Genomic DNA, 17,695 nt, shown 5'->3' on the forward strand with positions numbered 1-17,695 from the left:
AGTATTGCCAGCTACCTCAAAAGAACCAAGTTTCTTGGCTTTCATTTGCTTGCCTGGTGTTAGTGGAATATCTTTAGGAACATGGTTTTCCCTTACAGTACCAGTTCCTTGATAGTCCATCTCATTCAATTTTTGAAGAAGCTGAATAGAAGTGAAGAGGTTATCAAAATAGATGAAATATGACAAAGACGTCCACTTGGATTGCGGTGATAAAGGCACTTCATGAGCATTTCGATCCTTCACTAAAATTTACGTTTTCTAACATTTTCTTCAGATACTTGTTTACTGTATACACAATTACTTTCATCACAAGAACTGTCAATTTCATCAACACACACACGTTTTTTAGAAGGTCCTGGTTTCTGACAGGAAACATCACGTTTTCATATGGTCCTGGTTCTTGGATAGAAAGATCACAAAAATTGGAAGGAGTCTCTTCATCATGAATATCAGCTGGACTTGTAATACGTCCATTTGAAACAGCCATTAACTCAGCAGGGGCCTTGAGTTGCTTTTCACACGAGTCCTCCACATTTCCTCCATCTTCTTTTGCATTGTCTTCATCTGATACAACACACTCTGGAGGTTCCATGAAAATATCAGAAACTCCAGACACATCATCCTTCTCAATATATCCAATATCTCATTTAGAGAAAGTGGTCTGAAATATATGTAGAAACAAAATTTAGCTTCAAAAGCCTTTTGTTATCGTAACTGCCTAGGCACTCTAGAGTGCCCATATGGGCACACGAAAAACAATATGTAAAAAGCGAAATTTATGTATGTAGGCCTATATAAAAACAAAATTTACACAATGCATACATATTACATTATTTAAGTACCATTCTGTTTGAAAACTTGACAGATTACTTTCAACAGTGCTTCACAATAAATAAAATTCTTACATGGTGTCAGTGCACATTGCTGTTCACTCATAACACAGAACTCTATCAATGATCCATGCATTTGTAACGCCATACCTGGAGATACAGTCCTTCAGTAGTTTGTGGTGTATGAGTGAGATCTTCTCTAATTGTCACATTTTATCCTTTTAATTTTTTTTATTCATGATCATCTATCTCTTTTCTCTTCCTATAACTAACAAATTTCACTATCACTGGATGCGGTCAGTCTCCTCTTCTCCCAAGATGGTGGCTTCTATCGAAGTCCCTCTCTTCGAGATTGACGGTGATTTTTGTCGCAATGTCGAACATGATCTTGTCAGTATCCTCAGCCTCCTCCTTCAGAATTTCAAATCCTCAAGCACTGACAGTGCTGATACTGCTCCGGGCATCCTAATTCTCATTCAGCTTCATCTCAAGTTGCTTAATCTTAGTCTTTTTCTTTCAATGATTCCTCTAATCTCTTGATTAGAGCAGAGTCCTTTATAATGCTTTTTTTTTTATTTTATTGGGTTATTTTACGACGCTGTATCAACATCTAGGTTATTTAGCGTCTGAATGAAATGAAGGTGATAATGCCGGTGAAAGGAATCCGGGGTCCAGCACCGAAAGTTACCCAGCATTTGCTCATATTGGGTTGAGGGAAAACCCCGGAAAAAACCTCAACCAGGTAACTTGCCCCGACCGGGATTCGAACCCGGGCCACCTAGTTTCGCGGCCAGACGCGCTGACCGTTACTCCACAGGCGTGGACTTTATAATGCTGTCTAGATTCTGCAACAGGGCGGAATCACGCCAACATTCCTGCATCTGATGCTTCACACTATCTTCAAGGCTTTCTTCCTGCACTTTATTATTCTTCCAGCCCATATTCATAGATTCAGATAATTACCACCAAATAAAATGATTATGCTTAAGAGCACGATCAGAATTGCTTTACACTGTCTAAAAGTATATGATTTCACGAGCTACAACTTAGCTTTACTCTTTACGATCCGCAGTATTGGATGGATTATGTCATCATTATTTCAATTTAAAGGTATTCATTTACACATTCATTACGAAATTTAGCGCATGATTTATGTGTACAGATAATTTCCTTAAGCCTTCTGGGTTTTAGACTTTGCTCTGTTATTTGGTCCTTTCATGCAATGTTATTAAATGAACACATGATCAGACACACATGACAATGAGGCAAGGCAAAGTCGTGTCTCCATTTACAATACATGACACCACACTGACAATTGACAAACATTAAACCCTATGCAGAATTCGAATATATAGCCTGGATTCCCTAGCGCTTCACAGCCAATGTGTCCATCATAATTATAGGTTTGAAATGAAACTTGGCAAGATATGGTTATTATGGTACTTACCCTGTGCCTGTTTTTTAATTTGATTGGAAGGCACATGTTACAAGTCTCACAGTGAAAGAACTTGTCTCTTCCTCCGATGCGGCAAATTCCACAACCATCACAGTGGTACTGGTTCTTCTCTTCATCATCGAACAGTTTGCATTCCAAACATGTGTACTGAAATGTAGCCCAATACCATTAGAATTAATCTACATAATGAGGTTAAGAATAATTTTATCTAACTAATATGTACAGTATGAAACAAAAAGCAAAATGTTATTTCTAAAAATTACTTTAACTCTTAACAATACATGTAACATCACTTTGAAACATAATTTTGCATTGTGCAATGTGTTATGATATGAAGTATACAGCACATACATTAAAATGTCTTTTAACAATAATACAGAGTAGCTTAAAAAAATGTATACACATTTGTCCATTAATAACTTTGGAACAAATTAAGATAAAATTCTCATTTTCAGGGAAATTGTAGCTTAATGTTATTTGTTGGCAGTGATCAGCTAAGCACGCAGGTGTAGTACGAAAACAAAATGGCAGATGCAAGGTTGTCATTCAAACAATGGAAGGCGATTTGGAAGTGGTATTTTAAGTTTGAAAACATTAGCAAGGTATAGCAACAATGGCAGAAAGAGTTTCAAACAATACTGCCGACACGTCTAACAATTGCGCATTTTCTACAGAAATTCGGAGCCAGTGATACTGTTAATGATGTGCATAAAGGATGTTCCGGGCGACCTGTAACAGCAACAACTGCAGCTACCTCCACAGCAGTAACAATTTACATGTTCACCACAGAAGCCTGTGAAACAGTGTGCACATGAAACCGGAGTCAGTCGATCAAGTGTACAGCGAATTTTGAAGACTGCAAAGTGAAAAGTGTACATTGCAAGACTGCTGCAAGCAATGAATGAGGTCGACACTGATCCACGAATTGAGTACTGTGAGTGGTTTGAAAAACACGTGGAGTTCGCAGGGAGCACAATTCAAATTGAATGGTACTGTAAACAGCCACGTGTACTGGACCTCGAAAATCCGCACATCCATTAGGACAAAGCCATCAATTTACTGGAACTTAATGTGTGGCATGGTTTGTCCTCTGGGTTTGATTGGGTTGTTCTTCTTTGAAGGCACAGTTACTGGTGCAGTGTATCTTGAGATGCTTCAGACAACAAAATTGTTCCTGCCATCCGAGAGCTGTATTTGCCACAAGATGGAGCCCCAGCCAACTACCATCGAGATGTCAGGAAGTATCTGGATGAAACTCTACCTGACGATGGATAGGTCAAAGAGGTGCTGTCGAGTACCCTGCATGGTCTCCAGACCTAACACCAATTTCTAACTATAGGAGACCCTAAACGATGTTGTTTAATAAACACCAGCTACACTGGAAACACTACGAGAACAAATCGAAATTTAACGTCACTGGACATGGTACAGAACTTAGATCGTGGAGCAGTTCGGCAGTGTCAACAGTGTTTGGATGCTGATGGTGGCCACTTCGAACACCTACATTAAGCTATAATTTCCCCAAAAACCAGAATTTTATCTCAATTTGTTCCAAAGTTATTGACGAACAAAGAGTATATACATTTTTTGGGCTACTCTGTATTAACAATAATAATCTAATCTAATTTGAGATTAAGATTATGATCAAAAGAGAAGTAGTTGTTTGTTGTTTAGTTAACTGTCTGAAGACAGGTCTGAACCTCACAAGTGATACCAACAAGGCACCACTTATGAAGCAACTAGTCCAGGAGAAAATGGGGTAGGATGGACAGTTCCTCTCCCCCTCCATTGCATATATCACCGATCAGCTACATATTACACTATCAGACTTCAGATGTGCGATATACAAACAACTGTTCTTCCTCCGACACATATCGTCAAGTGAAATGTAATACATAATAGATGTACAGTTTCCCTGGAAAAGGATGAGACGATTGAATATTCCTAATTCTCAGATGTAAGACACTGCGCATGATCGGAGACCAGAGCACCGATACACAAGATAACGAATATTGAGTTACTTAAATTCAGGCTATTTGGTTTGTTACTAGCATCGTTTCGAAATTCACTTCAAAACTGCAAAAAATATGATAATATTACGTAAATAAAAGATAAATATATACATAAATCGTGTAGTTAAATCGACAATGGACCTTCATGACTAGATCGACACTCCGCACAGAAAGGAATGCTTTCATGTCGTTTCAATAGCTCAGACGGTAAGACTTCTGCGTGTTATGTAGAAGGGTGCGAGTTCGATTCTTAGTCTACACAACGATTTTTTTTGTCTAAATAACGTTGAAATAGCTAAGTAACGTTGAAATAGAGATTTACAAAGTCCTGAGATTAAGTGTTAATGATCGCAAACAATACAAAATTACAAGTTATAATATTATAAACGTTAATCTAATGAATGCATTTATACACACATATACAATGTAAATGCATATATATTAAAAACTAACAATTAAAATGAAATTTAAAAATATATGTAATAATAGACAAACTTTTACAAAGGTTTAGAGTCCTTAGGCTAAATCATTTGTTGAGTAATTATTACAATATTTTATTAATAGCTTTCCCATATGTGTAAGAAATGCACTTGCACAAAACAATTTTTGTTAAAAGTATGGCTTTGGATTATTTTATTCTCACCCCTTCAGTTAATTTTAACTATTTTATCTACGTGTTTGCAATAGTGTTTAATTTAATGTGCATTCAATTTTATTCATGTTATGATTGAATGAAAAAGCACTGTTGCAGTTATTGACTAATTACATATATTAATACTAATTATTAAATGCATCTGTTAAGTAACCAATTGCAGTATCTTTTGCAAAATCTTGAGTGTTTAAGTTGTCAATAATATTTCTATACCATATACTATAATACATTAAAAGAATTTGCAATAGATTTGGGATCCTCTATTTTATAATCATTGGTTTTAATGAAAAAATATTTTCTTGCTTAGGATATATACAAGTTTAAATTCAATAATATTCCGAATAGGTTTAATTGTATTATCTGAATTTTGTACTTTTCTATTTAAATATATTCTATTTCCCTCTTTCATAATTTTTGATAAATTACACTGTACTTCTTGTAGTATTTAAGAACATGAGGATCAATACATTGCAACACATTACATATAGATTCTTCTTTTTAATACATGAGATTTTGAAGTCCCTGCGTTATCTACATGTTTTTACTTTTGAATTTTTTCACAACATTGAGTGGAGAACATTCACTGAAGTGATTATGAAATTAAGTGAAAAATTCAATACATTTACTCTTAATATCAGTAGTACCAGTATCATATATGTTTTTCCAAGATTCATTTTGTAGACATAAATGTGAATAATCACTAGATACAGCATTTACGATCCTTTCTTAGTTTTTAAATTAATATTTTGAAATTGTTCAGTAGCATTGGAAACACTTAGGATTTGTTTATCATGTTCAGACAAACCATTGATTATAGGTTCTGTCGAATAGGAATTCAGTCTAATTCTGTGTACAAAACATTTATCAATGGCTGTGCTACTTCAGCTTGTATGCTGTGGGAAAATGAGTCTACGACTAAGGTTTCCAGTTTCAAGGAGTGAATTTAATTTACTTTTACGGAAAAGTTCCGAGAGATAATCTATGTTTATGTCACTACAGATCACAAATTCCATACGAGATTTCTAAAGTCTTTTCTTTACAAATTCAATGTTGGCTATAAATATTAATAAATAATGTAAGAAATATGAATGATTGTAGTTAGAAGTCTGATTTACATTATAAAAAGCAAGAAGTTACATTCCTCCGCAAGATTTGAACTTTCGGTAATGGTTTTGTCGTCCAACGCACAACCACGGACCTATTCAATGCTTATGTTAATAACCTAAAATTTAGCTGTAGCAATGTGGTGTCATAACTAGGGGTTTGTTTACTTAATGTAATTAGATTTAATTTGATTATTTTCGCAACAATTGGACTTCCTATTATTTAGTTATTTAATTTAGGGTTGATTTATTAACTCTTACTATGCAAGATGCCTGTTATTTCAATAATTCTATATCACGTTAAATAGTCATTGTCTACACTAAAGTATTATCGTCATTCCTCATTTCTCATCGTAATGGTGAACCGACGTGACATGAAACAGCGAGTTATAGCTCTAGTTGAGGCTGGATATGGGGCTAGATCTGCCGGCCGTTTGGTCGGTGTTCCTGGAAGTACAGCCGCGAGGTGGGTTCATCATGACCAAAATTTAGGGGAGGACGAAAATCGCCCTATTCCTGGGCGTTCGCGGATTTCTTCATTGTAAGAGGATGCTCTCTTATTCGAGACAGTTCGACAGGACCCCTTTCTGACTGCTAACGAAATAAGAGCAGCATCTAACTTTCCCGGCTCTTCACAGACTGTGATCAGCAGGTTGAGGAACTGCGGTATTAGAGCCGGAGGGCTGCGCAAATGGAAATATTGGGGGAAGCACAAGCTGTCGACCATCTTGCCTTCGCTACCAATTGAGTGGATTTCGATTGGAGAAATGTAATTTTCTCCGACGAAACAACCATCTCGAGTGATTATGAAGGTCCTGTCCGTGTCTATCGTGAGGATGGTCTCCGACATGACCAGCGCTATGTGCACCGACGTGAAAGATCGGGGCGCTTTAGCATATCGTGTTAGGGGTGGGTGTCTTACGAAGGACCTGGCATTATAGAATGCATCGGTGGCCGGTTTAATGCGGGAACTTACGAGCACATTCTGGAAAATATATTCCTTCCCTCCGCCCAAGAACGTTTTCCCGAAGGAACATTGCTGTTCCAGCAGGATAACCAACCCGTGCACTATGCTGCAAGCATTCAAAGATGGTTTCAAAGGAGACCCGAGATCGAAATCATTAATTGGCCTCCGAAGTCACCTGATTTGAATGTCATCGAAAATTTATGGGCGGAATTGCAAAAGGGAAGGATAGCCACCTATGCCCACCGACGCCCTCGAAATCGAAACGAATTGTGGGATCAAGTTGTTGACACCTGGGAAGATCTCGCCGGGGATCAGAACTTATTCCACAATCTCGTGACATCCATGCCGGATCGACTTAGAGCTGTAATAGAAGCTGATGGCATGTGGACAAGATTTTAAGTTAACAGGTCTCTTTTTGTTTCTTATGATTTTTGTTTAAGGAAGAATACTTTAACTTCCAAGTAAGATTTATTTTTTTTTTACGAGGTTCAGCCCACTTATAAGACCCAGAAATTGGGCATAAATTATTCCATATTTTTCGACAAATTAGACAGTCGAGGAACTCTGAACAAATTAATTACACCTCAATAAAAAAAAAAGTTTTACCCGGGATTGAACATGAGAAGTTTCGGTTATATGGTGGAACCGACACGCTACTATATGAGCTAACGAGACAAGACAATGACAACAGCAGTCCAGAATGTAGATCCCTTAGCAGGCATTTGCCATTCGGTACAGTGAAGCAATGATATTTTGTGACTCGAGCTATGTTGTGAAATCCTGGCCTTAAATGGCAGTCTTCTTCGTGATCCTTATTCTGGTCCTTGTCCTTGTTGTGGTCCTTGTAACAATTCTTGTACTATTTGTCATGTTATGTATCGTTACATCGATATCGAGTGAACCGCGCTGTAGAAGTTTAACTTCCAACGACCAAGAATCGTCTCATTCTTTTTCAGGGTAACTGTACATATCAGCCACAACCTCTATCAGAGGTAGAAAGAGGAAGAAAGAAGTAGGTAGAAAGATAATCTACACTTTTTTCCGCCTCTCTGAGCATCTGAAGACTGACAAATGTAATGGTATTTTACCACAATTCTCTCTCAGTAGAATCTGTATTGTAACTGTACAAATGAACACAGTTTATTTTCTTGAACTATTATAAAAAAAACAAACTAAAAAGGAAAAAGAAAAAGAAATTAAATCACTAACATGTACTGGCTATGCAAATAGTCATGAGAACAAATCAGCAAGCAAGAACAGAGAATGAGGGATGAGAGGAAAAATATCAAGTGATTGTGTTGTGACTGAGCCCGTGGAATCACAGTCGCTACATATGTACAGAAAACATTTGGTGCGTATTCAAGTAATACTTGTCGACATTGTCGGTTTTTACACAGTACATAATAATGGCACAACACATATGTTATACCTGCAAACTAATTTAATATTTAATTTTCTAACAAAAACATTACTCTTCCACTATCATGTAAGCTCAATTTTAATCAATGTTACTAGCATACTCATGGGTACAACACCAAATATGTTTGTTCACACTTGGCATTTCTGCACCATCATGTTCCATAGCAGTACCCACGTCATTTTCTGCTTGTATGATCATATCTAGACCTCCATCCAACAAGTATTCATTTTCAATTTTTTGACATGGACACATCTTTGTCAATCTTCTGGTAAAATGGATGTAAATTTCTCGTCCACCAGTCAAATTAAGTAATCCATTTTGAAAGTGAAGTTCATCTCTGAAACCCAGTTCTTAACAGTTGTCCATATTAGTTCCATGGAATTTAGTTCCAGATAGCCATTGATGGTTTTCCACAACTGTATCAGGTAATCTATGGCGAATCTTAGGTCTCTTCTTCTTCTTAAGGCACTACAACTTCATTGAAGTTTTGGCCTCCTCAACAATCTCTTTCCAGTTCTCCCTATCTTGGATAATTTTGGGCCAATTCTGAATTCTTAATAATTTTATATCTTCTAGTACGTCATCCCTCCACCTATTTTTTGGTCTTCCTGTTGCTCTTGTCGTTAGAGGTTGCCACTGGTAGATCTTATTCACAGTCTGTCATTTTGAATTCGGTTTACATGTCCAAACCATCCTACTCTTTGAGCTTTAATAAAATTTATTATATTTTTATTTTTAATTGTCTTATTTAATTCAATGTTGGTTTGGATCCTCCATGTACCATCTTTTTCTTTGATTGGTCCCATTATCCTACGCAAAATTTTCCTTTCAAAAATCAAAAGCTTTTGTTTTATTGTTTCCTTCAACACCCAGGTTTCACATGGATATGTCACAATTGGTCTTATATTATTGTTTTATATAGTTTGAATTTTGCTGACTTGGATATTAATTTACTTTTGAACAACATTTTGTTCGCAAAAATGCTTTATTGCCTGGAGCAATTCTCTCATTTATTTCTGCTTCTATACTATTATTTTGGTTTATAATGAAACCTAAATATTTAAACAAATTTACTCCTTTATAACTAATATTTTCTATTTTAAGATCTTTTGTTGCTCTATTTTTTGTGTTATTGTTTAAATATTTAGTTTTAGCATTATTAACTATCAATCCATATTTGCCTGATTCTTCTTTCAATAATTTGAACGTTTCAACTAATGCTGGCATATTTCTTGTTGTTATTATTATATCATCTGCATATGACATGCACTGTTTTAGTCTGGTATGTACTTATGTTACCTCTTAGATCTAGTTGCTTTATTAAGTAGTCAATTACAATGTTAAATAAAGTTGCTGCTAATGGATCACCTTGTTTGACACCAATGTTTATTTCAAATTCTTCACTCAATTTACTGTTTATTTTAATTTTGGCTTTAGTATTTTGAGGTCTGAGGATTATTAATCTTATTAATTTGTCTGGTATTTGATAGTGTATTAATCATTCTATTATCTTCTTTCTAGTTACTGAGTCAAAAGCTCGTGCATAGTCAATGAATATATGATGTGTAATTCAATTTTATATTCATGACATTTTTCGAATATTTGTCTTATTATAAATATATTATCAAGAGTCGATCTTTTTGAATGAAAGCCCATTTGGCAATCATCCAGAATTTCTTCAGTTTTCTCTGTTAATCTTTTATTTAAAATAGCGGCAAATATTTTATTTGCAATGTTTAGTAGGCCTAAAGTAATTGTTCTATAATTATTACAATTTAATTTATCACCTTTTTTATATATCGGGGTTATTATACCTTCATTCCATTGTTCTGGTAACTGTTCTTCATTCCATATTTTAACCATTAGACTATGTAACTTTTGTTTTAATGTTCTTCCTCCATATTTAATTAATTCAGGAGATATATTATCTGATCCTGCTGATCTTTTGAGATTGTTAATTATATAACAAATTTCATTAAAAGATGGGATTGAGACTTCCTCCATATCAGTGGTTTGGTATTTGACTTGGAAGTTTATTTTGATTTGCTAATTCAGTTGAATTTAATAATTTGCAGAAGTAATTTTTCCATTCATTTAGTAGGCCTACTTGTTCTATTTCCGTTACTATGTTTTCTTCTTTGTCTTTACACATAATAGGAATCGCTGTTCGTTGAATTTTTTAAAATCTTAAAAAAATTTTCTTCATTCATTCTTTTTGCGAATCGTAGACATCTTACCAAATATCATCTCACTATCACCAATCCCATAGACGCTAAATAACCTCGTAGTTGATACAGCGTTTTACTTGTTTATTATGGTATGGTGTATTATCTATTACGAACATGCTGCTAGGCAATAGATTTGGAATTAATTTTTCTTTGAGACATTTTTCATAATTATTATAATCCAAGTTGTGAAGATATTATTATTATTAAACATCCGTGGAAAAGAACCTTAATTCACCAAGCGGTATGCTAAGGTTTTAGTTTTGTCATACGGTATACTAGTTACCTATACTACTTATTTTTACACAGATAATGGTGAAGTATATATCTACAGTCTTTTGAAGATAAAGTTTAGCAAGTCTATAAATTGTCTGTAGCAACAAGGTTTTTTGATCACTTCACATAGTGGAGTCCTGTATTCGGTGTTGCAGTCCAGAAGATGTGTCTTTATTTGAAAGCTCTTTGCTTCAATAATAGAGCAGTCAAATAGAAGGTTTTCACACTGTGAAGGTCTTTGCGGCAGGAGCTTGTAGAGTCGATGTCTGCTGGAATGTTGAATCTGTCGAAGTAAGTTCCAAATTTCCCATGTCCAGAAAGAAACTGCGTTACGAAAGTAGGTTTGAAGTGATGGCTTTTGAGTCGGTCGTGGATTGTTGAGAAGTAAGTGCCCTTGTTGTGAAGATAATCATCTCTTTTTGACTAGATTTAAATCAGATATAGATATCTGGCATAAAGCCTTGCTACTCTCAGCATGAATGATTATAATTCTGTTCCCATTGGAAAAGGGGAAAGTATGCCATACAGAATGTCATTACTCCAGCCATATAATGTGTGTGATGTGTGAAGATATGTCTTGTCTATTACTGGACGAGATTCACACCTGTATTTCTTAAATTCTTTGAGCTTACGCATTATTCGGTTCCTTCATGATTGCTATGTTATTTTCAGACTTTTTTCATCAAAATTCTAGATATGAAAAATTTGCAGAGTGTATTCATATTTTCTTCGAAATTAATTTAATATTTTAATTTGGCATGAATTTTTTGAGGTAGGTCAATATTTTTCTGTTTTATTCATTCATCGTGTTCTGCCCAAAGGCAGGTCTTACACTACAAACCCAGCATTCTTCAGTCTTTCCTATTTTCTGCCTTCCTCTTTGTCTCCTCATATGATCCATATATCTTAACGTCGTCTACCATCTGGTTTCTTCTGCCCCTAACTTTTCTCCCGTTCACCATTCCTTCCAGTGCAGCCTTCAGGAGGCAGTTTTCCTTTTCCTCTTTCTGATCAGTTTCAGCATTATTCTTTCTTCATCCACTCTTTTCAACACAGCTTCGTTTCTTATTGTCTGTCCACTTCATACACTCCATCTTTCTCCATATCCACATTTCAAATGCTTCTAGTCCTTTCTCTTCACTTCATCGTAATGTCCGTGTTTCTGCTCCATACAATGCTACACTCCACACAAAGCACTTCACTAGTCTCTCCCTTAGTTCTTTCTCCAAAGGTCCACAGAAGATCCTCCTTTTTTTCTATTAAAAGCTTCCTTTGCCATCATTATCCTCCTTTAGACTTCTTGGCAGCAGCTCATGTTATTTTTATAGTACACCCCAGTATTAAGCTGCTCTACGGTCTCATTTAGAATTCGCAAGTTTACCTTCTTACTTTTCTTTCTATGACCATGGTCTTCGTCTTGTTGGCATTTATCTTCATTCCATACTGTTCACAGCTGTCATTTTCTGTTATAGCTATAAAAATCATTTACTGCATACCAGACAACATGCTCGTTAAAATTGTCTAAAGTGACCTTCTACATCTTCCTATGCTTTTTGTCCTGTTTTGAAAATGATACAAATTCACGAGACTCGATCTTGTGTATCTCATCTTTAATAAGACAAACCAAACAATATTAAACACCAGTTGCTCCCGCTACATTTCCACAACTGACTCCATCAGAGTCCCTGGCATAGCTGTGCTTTTCATGGACTGGAAGACGTTCGCAAATACTCGCATGTTTGACTGTGCAATACTTTTCCTTTTAATTTGCTTCGTACTGGTAATGTTTACACTGTGAATGTTTTCATTCTGTTAATACAATGAACTGAGTTCATACATCGTTAGCTATTCTGAAACTGCACAGGAAATCTACCCGTTCCAAGGCAAGTTCACTTGCACGTTTATTGTTTACGGTTAGTAAAATAACATGTAATTCTTCCCTGAAGGAGTAAAAAGTTGTGCTCAGGGAGTTATCTAAACACATTCTTAACACAAATAAAGATGACACAAAGTGGGTCAAGGAACATAAAGTTGGTCAAGGAAAAAAAATCATATGGATAAATTAACTTTAAAAAATAAAATTTCAATTTTAACAATTTAACTCATACATATTAAACCAATATATATTCTTTAAAAATTAAATTCCTAACGCTATTTTTTAATTTTCTGATACTAAAATTTTCCAAATTTGGGTATTTTACAATTATTTTATTATATAACTTTGGACCAAAGTAGTTACCATGGCTAAGAGCTGTGTTTGTAAAACACTTTGGTTCCTCTAGTCGTATAATAATCAGATCATTTAGTTCCATATTTATGAGATACAATTTGAATTTATTGCGATTTTTATGTTTGAAGTTTAATAAGGCAATATAATAAATTTAATTTTCAGAACATTAAAATCAGTGAACAAAAGTTCGGATGAGTAATCAATTAGTTTAATAAAGCATATTTTAATTATTCTTTTCTGAACAAGTATTAGTGGAGTGAGATTAGAATTACAAGTATTTCCCCACCCTAAAATTCCATACTGGAGAATGGATTGAAATAAAGCTAAATAAATTAGGCTAAAATATTAAGTGGTAAATATGACCGAAGTATAACAAAGATATAAATTGTTTTATGTAATCTATTGCACAAGTATGTAATATATTTATTCCATCGTATGTAAATGCTGGTCGATCGTAATGCCTAAATACTTAACTTCTGGGGATTCGATTAATATAGGACATTCATAATATTGAGAAGAACAATCAGAATGATGAATTTTGATCTTAAGAGAAGATTGAAGAGATTTAAGACCACTGAACCTTAGTGAAAACGGAAACATGGAACTTAAAAACTTACCTAGGAAGGCACTTACGTATATTACCAAGTTTTTCAATCAGTGTATAGCTCATCGATATTTTCCAGATGCTTGAAAACTTGCATATATTACTGTCATTCCCAAACAAAAGAAAAATCCAATGACTCCAGCAAATCGCAGACCAATAAGTTTGATTAATGCCCTTGGTAAAGTATTTGAACTTCTGATCAGACTTCTACAAAGTGTACCAAACCTTATTCCACCTTATCAGCTATATATCAACATGGTCTCTCTACAACACACCAACTGCTAAATCTTGTTGAACAAACAACTATCGGTTTCAACAATAGAGCTACTACTAGCAATATTTCTGGATGTCAAAAGTGCATTTGACTCTGTGTGGCATGCTGGTAGAATTTATAAATTAATCCAAGCAGAAGTTCCTGATGCACTGATTCATATAATTGCTGATTTTCTTCAGAACAGACGTTTCTGCGTTAAAGAAAACTGTTGTTTATCAAGACAAAAGAAAATTCTAGGAGGAGTTCCGCAAGGCTCAGAACTGGGCCTTTACTTATATTGTGCATATACTTCAGATCTTCCAGAAACTGCTGTCACCAGTTTAGCCTTATATGCAGATGATATACTAGCATAGGCTACACTACACATCATAATGCCAATCTTGTCATTGGTCGACTTCAACAGCACGTCCACCTTATAGAAGAATAGTTCCAACATTGGCGTTAACTTGTAAATACAATGAAGAGTCAAGTTATAGCCTTCAGTAGAACTTGAAGTGTATTACAAACGAAACTGACACTGTACGGTACTGCTCTTGAATTTCAGGATTCTGTTAAGTATCTTGGAATCCATTTGGATAGTCGTCTGTTATGGCATACCAACATTGCAAATACACGACCAAAAACAATAGCAAGAATGGTACAACTATATCCCCTTCTAAAAACATGTGCATTGTCAACATCTAAAAAAGTGACAATTTATAAATTGTTGATTAGATCAGTGTTTTTGTATGGCTCAACAGTATGGGGATATGCACCTAAGACAACGTTAAATCCTATTCAAGTACTACAAAATAAAGTGTTGCGTGTAATTCATAACAGAGGGTGGTACACAAGAAACGAACAGATATATAAAGATCTAAAAGTGGAAAGTATCCCAATAATCATTAGGAGATTTGCTGAAACATTTTATAAGCAGGCACAATCCCACCAAAATGTGTATATATCAAAACTAGGAATTTTTGACCCTCAGTACTACACAAGACATCATACACCTTTGTTCCTCTTCTCATAGTCATCTGTCAAATTTGTTTTCACGCTGCTCATCCTGGTTATGACGGGAGTGCAGCATCATACACGAACTACCTCTCAGCACAAAGTAAATAATTAGAAACAGTCGGGAGATCACCTTAATGATTTCGATACTGTATCCAAAAAGTTGATGAATTTGAAAAGAAAAAGAAAAAAAAAAAGTGTGATCCAGCAGGCAGTGCCATGAACACAGAAAAACAGAACAGGAAAATTCGCTTAGTGTCCAATCTATGCAATCCCTATTTGCTGGTTTGAACCTATAGAAATTGGTTATTTTTTGTTTCCAAGACTATTAAAAAAGGTAACACATCGCAACTTTTGCAGGCAAAATCTCTACAATCTTCGATCACTGTATTAATTTTGCTTTCATATAATTACTTTGTTTTACATTATTAACTTTCAACCAGAACAGGGTAACCAAAATCTGTGATCCCAAAAGAGATCCTCTCGCTGTAATATTTCTATTGCATTTCGAAATTTTCAATCATTACAAACCACCTACTCAAGTTATTTATTGTCACAGCATAGGGCCTAAAATTCGCCAGTCATATAGGGTACCTACTTAGGCTATATACATTTCTCATCGTAAGGACTATTGCAATTAATATTACTGCTGTAAGCATATTAATCTGTACCTAATTTTCTTCGCAGGAGAAAAACTTATTTTAATAGATTACACCAGCTACCAACTGATATAATTCCATGTAGTATCATAACAGAAAAGTGTAAAAATTACATTGGGTTATAATATTAGGTTAATTTAGAGGTTTAGTTAGTGTTTAGCAATATTTTCAGTGTTATGTTTATGTATTGGGGCCTATATATAAACACAAATGCCTTCATTTTACATTTCAGTATTTTGCAGTACACATTCTGCACATCAAAAGCATACGTAAATAGTTGCACACAAGAGTGTGACGGCAATGAAAACTTCTTTCAAATTCTGCAATAAGAAGATATTTATATTTACCTTGCCAAATCTAAGAGAGCAATTCTCGCACTCTGCTTGAACTTTCTGTCTTGTGTCACAGTTGGTGCACACAAGTTCAGTCACATCCTTCCTGTTCACACAATGACTCTCATTCTCATCGTGACAGAAACGACAAGTGTAAATTTTATTGCAGCATGGTGTCTGAAACAGAGTACAAGATTTCATTAATAAGTTGTCTTCAAGATACAGTTGTAGCCTGCTGTTAAATATCTTTGAGATGTTCATGTTTTTATTTCTTTAATACTCAAAATTAGTATTGTTTGCTTGTTTCAATAGGTTTTATATCATGAGAAAAATCTAACTGTAATGCAGGCATACTCAACTTTGAGAAATCGCCTTCCTGCAGAGTACTAATAATGGTTAATGATAAAATTCCTACCACAAATTCACGAACATTCTTCCTTGACAGATACAAAAAAAAACTACTACTTAACTGAGAGATACAGAATTCAACCAAGATGAATTATTGAGTATACTAGAGCAAGCTGACGGATCAGCCATATTCACAAATATACTCCCTAATTGTTTTTAATTTAATACCTACCATGTAAATTAGGTTGGCTTTCGTTTCGGTGTATAATTCATAATATTTAGTGTTTAAACTCAATGAAGATCGCCTGACAGTAAATAAAATTCACGTTTACTTCTCTTCATTAACCTTTGTGTTTATAAGTGAAAATGTTGCCTGTCTAATGTGTATGTTACGTACTTTATACAATATTACACGCAAATTCTCACAATTTATCCACTAGGTCACGACATAAAATAACTACATTCAATGTTGAGTAATGTCATATTATTCCCTTTCTCCAATAAAAAAAAACTGATAACTTCAACTTTATTTTGTTACAGAAACTTGAAAGTTTAATCCTAACAAAGCAACCTGTTCTGTGCCACTTCATAACATTCGTGCAATATAGGTCTGCTTATCAATTAGAATCCATGCTCAAGCATTTTGTAAAATTCAATCCCTCCAAGCTACTTATTTTGACAAAGTAGGCTACTATATTTAACAAAGTTCAACAAACACAAAGACGAAACTATAACTTTCAGGACATTGTTTGCACAATTACAATATGTAGGTTTATTGAAAATACAATCATTAAAATTTCCTAAATTAGGGTATAAATGTTTGTTGTTCCAAAACACTCAAAACTGCTTTACATTTTGTGTGTTCTTAACCTTTGTACGGCAGCACCAGATGAGCTCTCCTTTTACAAATACGACATGGTGAAAATTTTTTAGGTACTTCATAATTTAAGAGTTTTTTTTTACTGAACTTAGATTACCCAAAAATGACAAAGCAGAATAGAAATCGATGCTTTACTTGAACTCACGAAAAAAAAAAAAAAAAAAAAAAAAAATCATAGGCTTATTAAGGTAATTTCTACTAATGTTTCTACATTTTGTTTTCAGAATAATGTTATAATTGTGCTATGGTATGTATTTAAATTTGACTTTAATTTCAATGTCCATGAGGAAATGTCCACATATACATCTGGCTATGTGCCAACCTTGTGAGGAACGAGGAGCTTCATTACCTCGCTAGCTTTCGGCTGTGTAATTTAATACCAACAGATTTACTTTTATTTCACATATAAAGATATCGCACAGACCTTGCAACAC

The 17,695-nt window shown here is 34.7% G+C and overlaps 1 protein-coding gene across 1 annotated transcript in view; it reads right to left on the reverse strand.

The window, feature by feature from the left end:
- Nucleotides 1–17,695, reverse strand: part of Rchy1 (Ring finger and CHY zinc finger domain containing 1) — a 33,246-nt gene that overhangs the window by 15,230 nt on the left and 321 nt on the right. Inside the window, exons 2-3 of the mRNA XM_069826141.1 lie at nucleotides 16,049–16,210; nucleotides 2,278–2,433 (exon numbers count right to left, since the gene is read on the reverse strand). Coding sequence (XP_069682242.1) covers nucleotides 2,278–2,433; nucleotides 16,049–16,210 — 318 coding nt within the window. The remainder of the gene's footprint in view (nucleotides 1–2,277; nucleotides 2,434–16,048; nucleotides 16,211–17,695) is intronic.

The sequence above is a fragment of the Periplaneta americana genome, chromosome 5, assembly GCF_040183065.1.
Source record: "Periplaneta americana isolate PAMFEO1 chromosome 5, P.americana_PAMFEO1_priV1, whole genome shotgun sequence".
In the NCBI taxonomy this organism is placed as follows: domain Eukaryota; kingdom Metazoa; phylum Arthropoda; class Insecta; order Blattodea; family Blattidae; genus Periplaneta; species Periplaneta americana.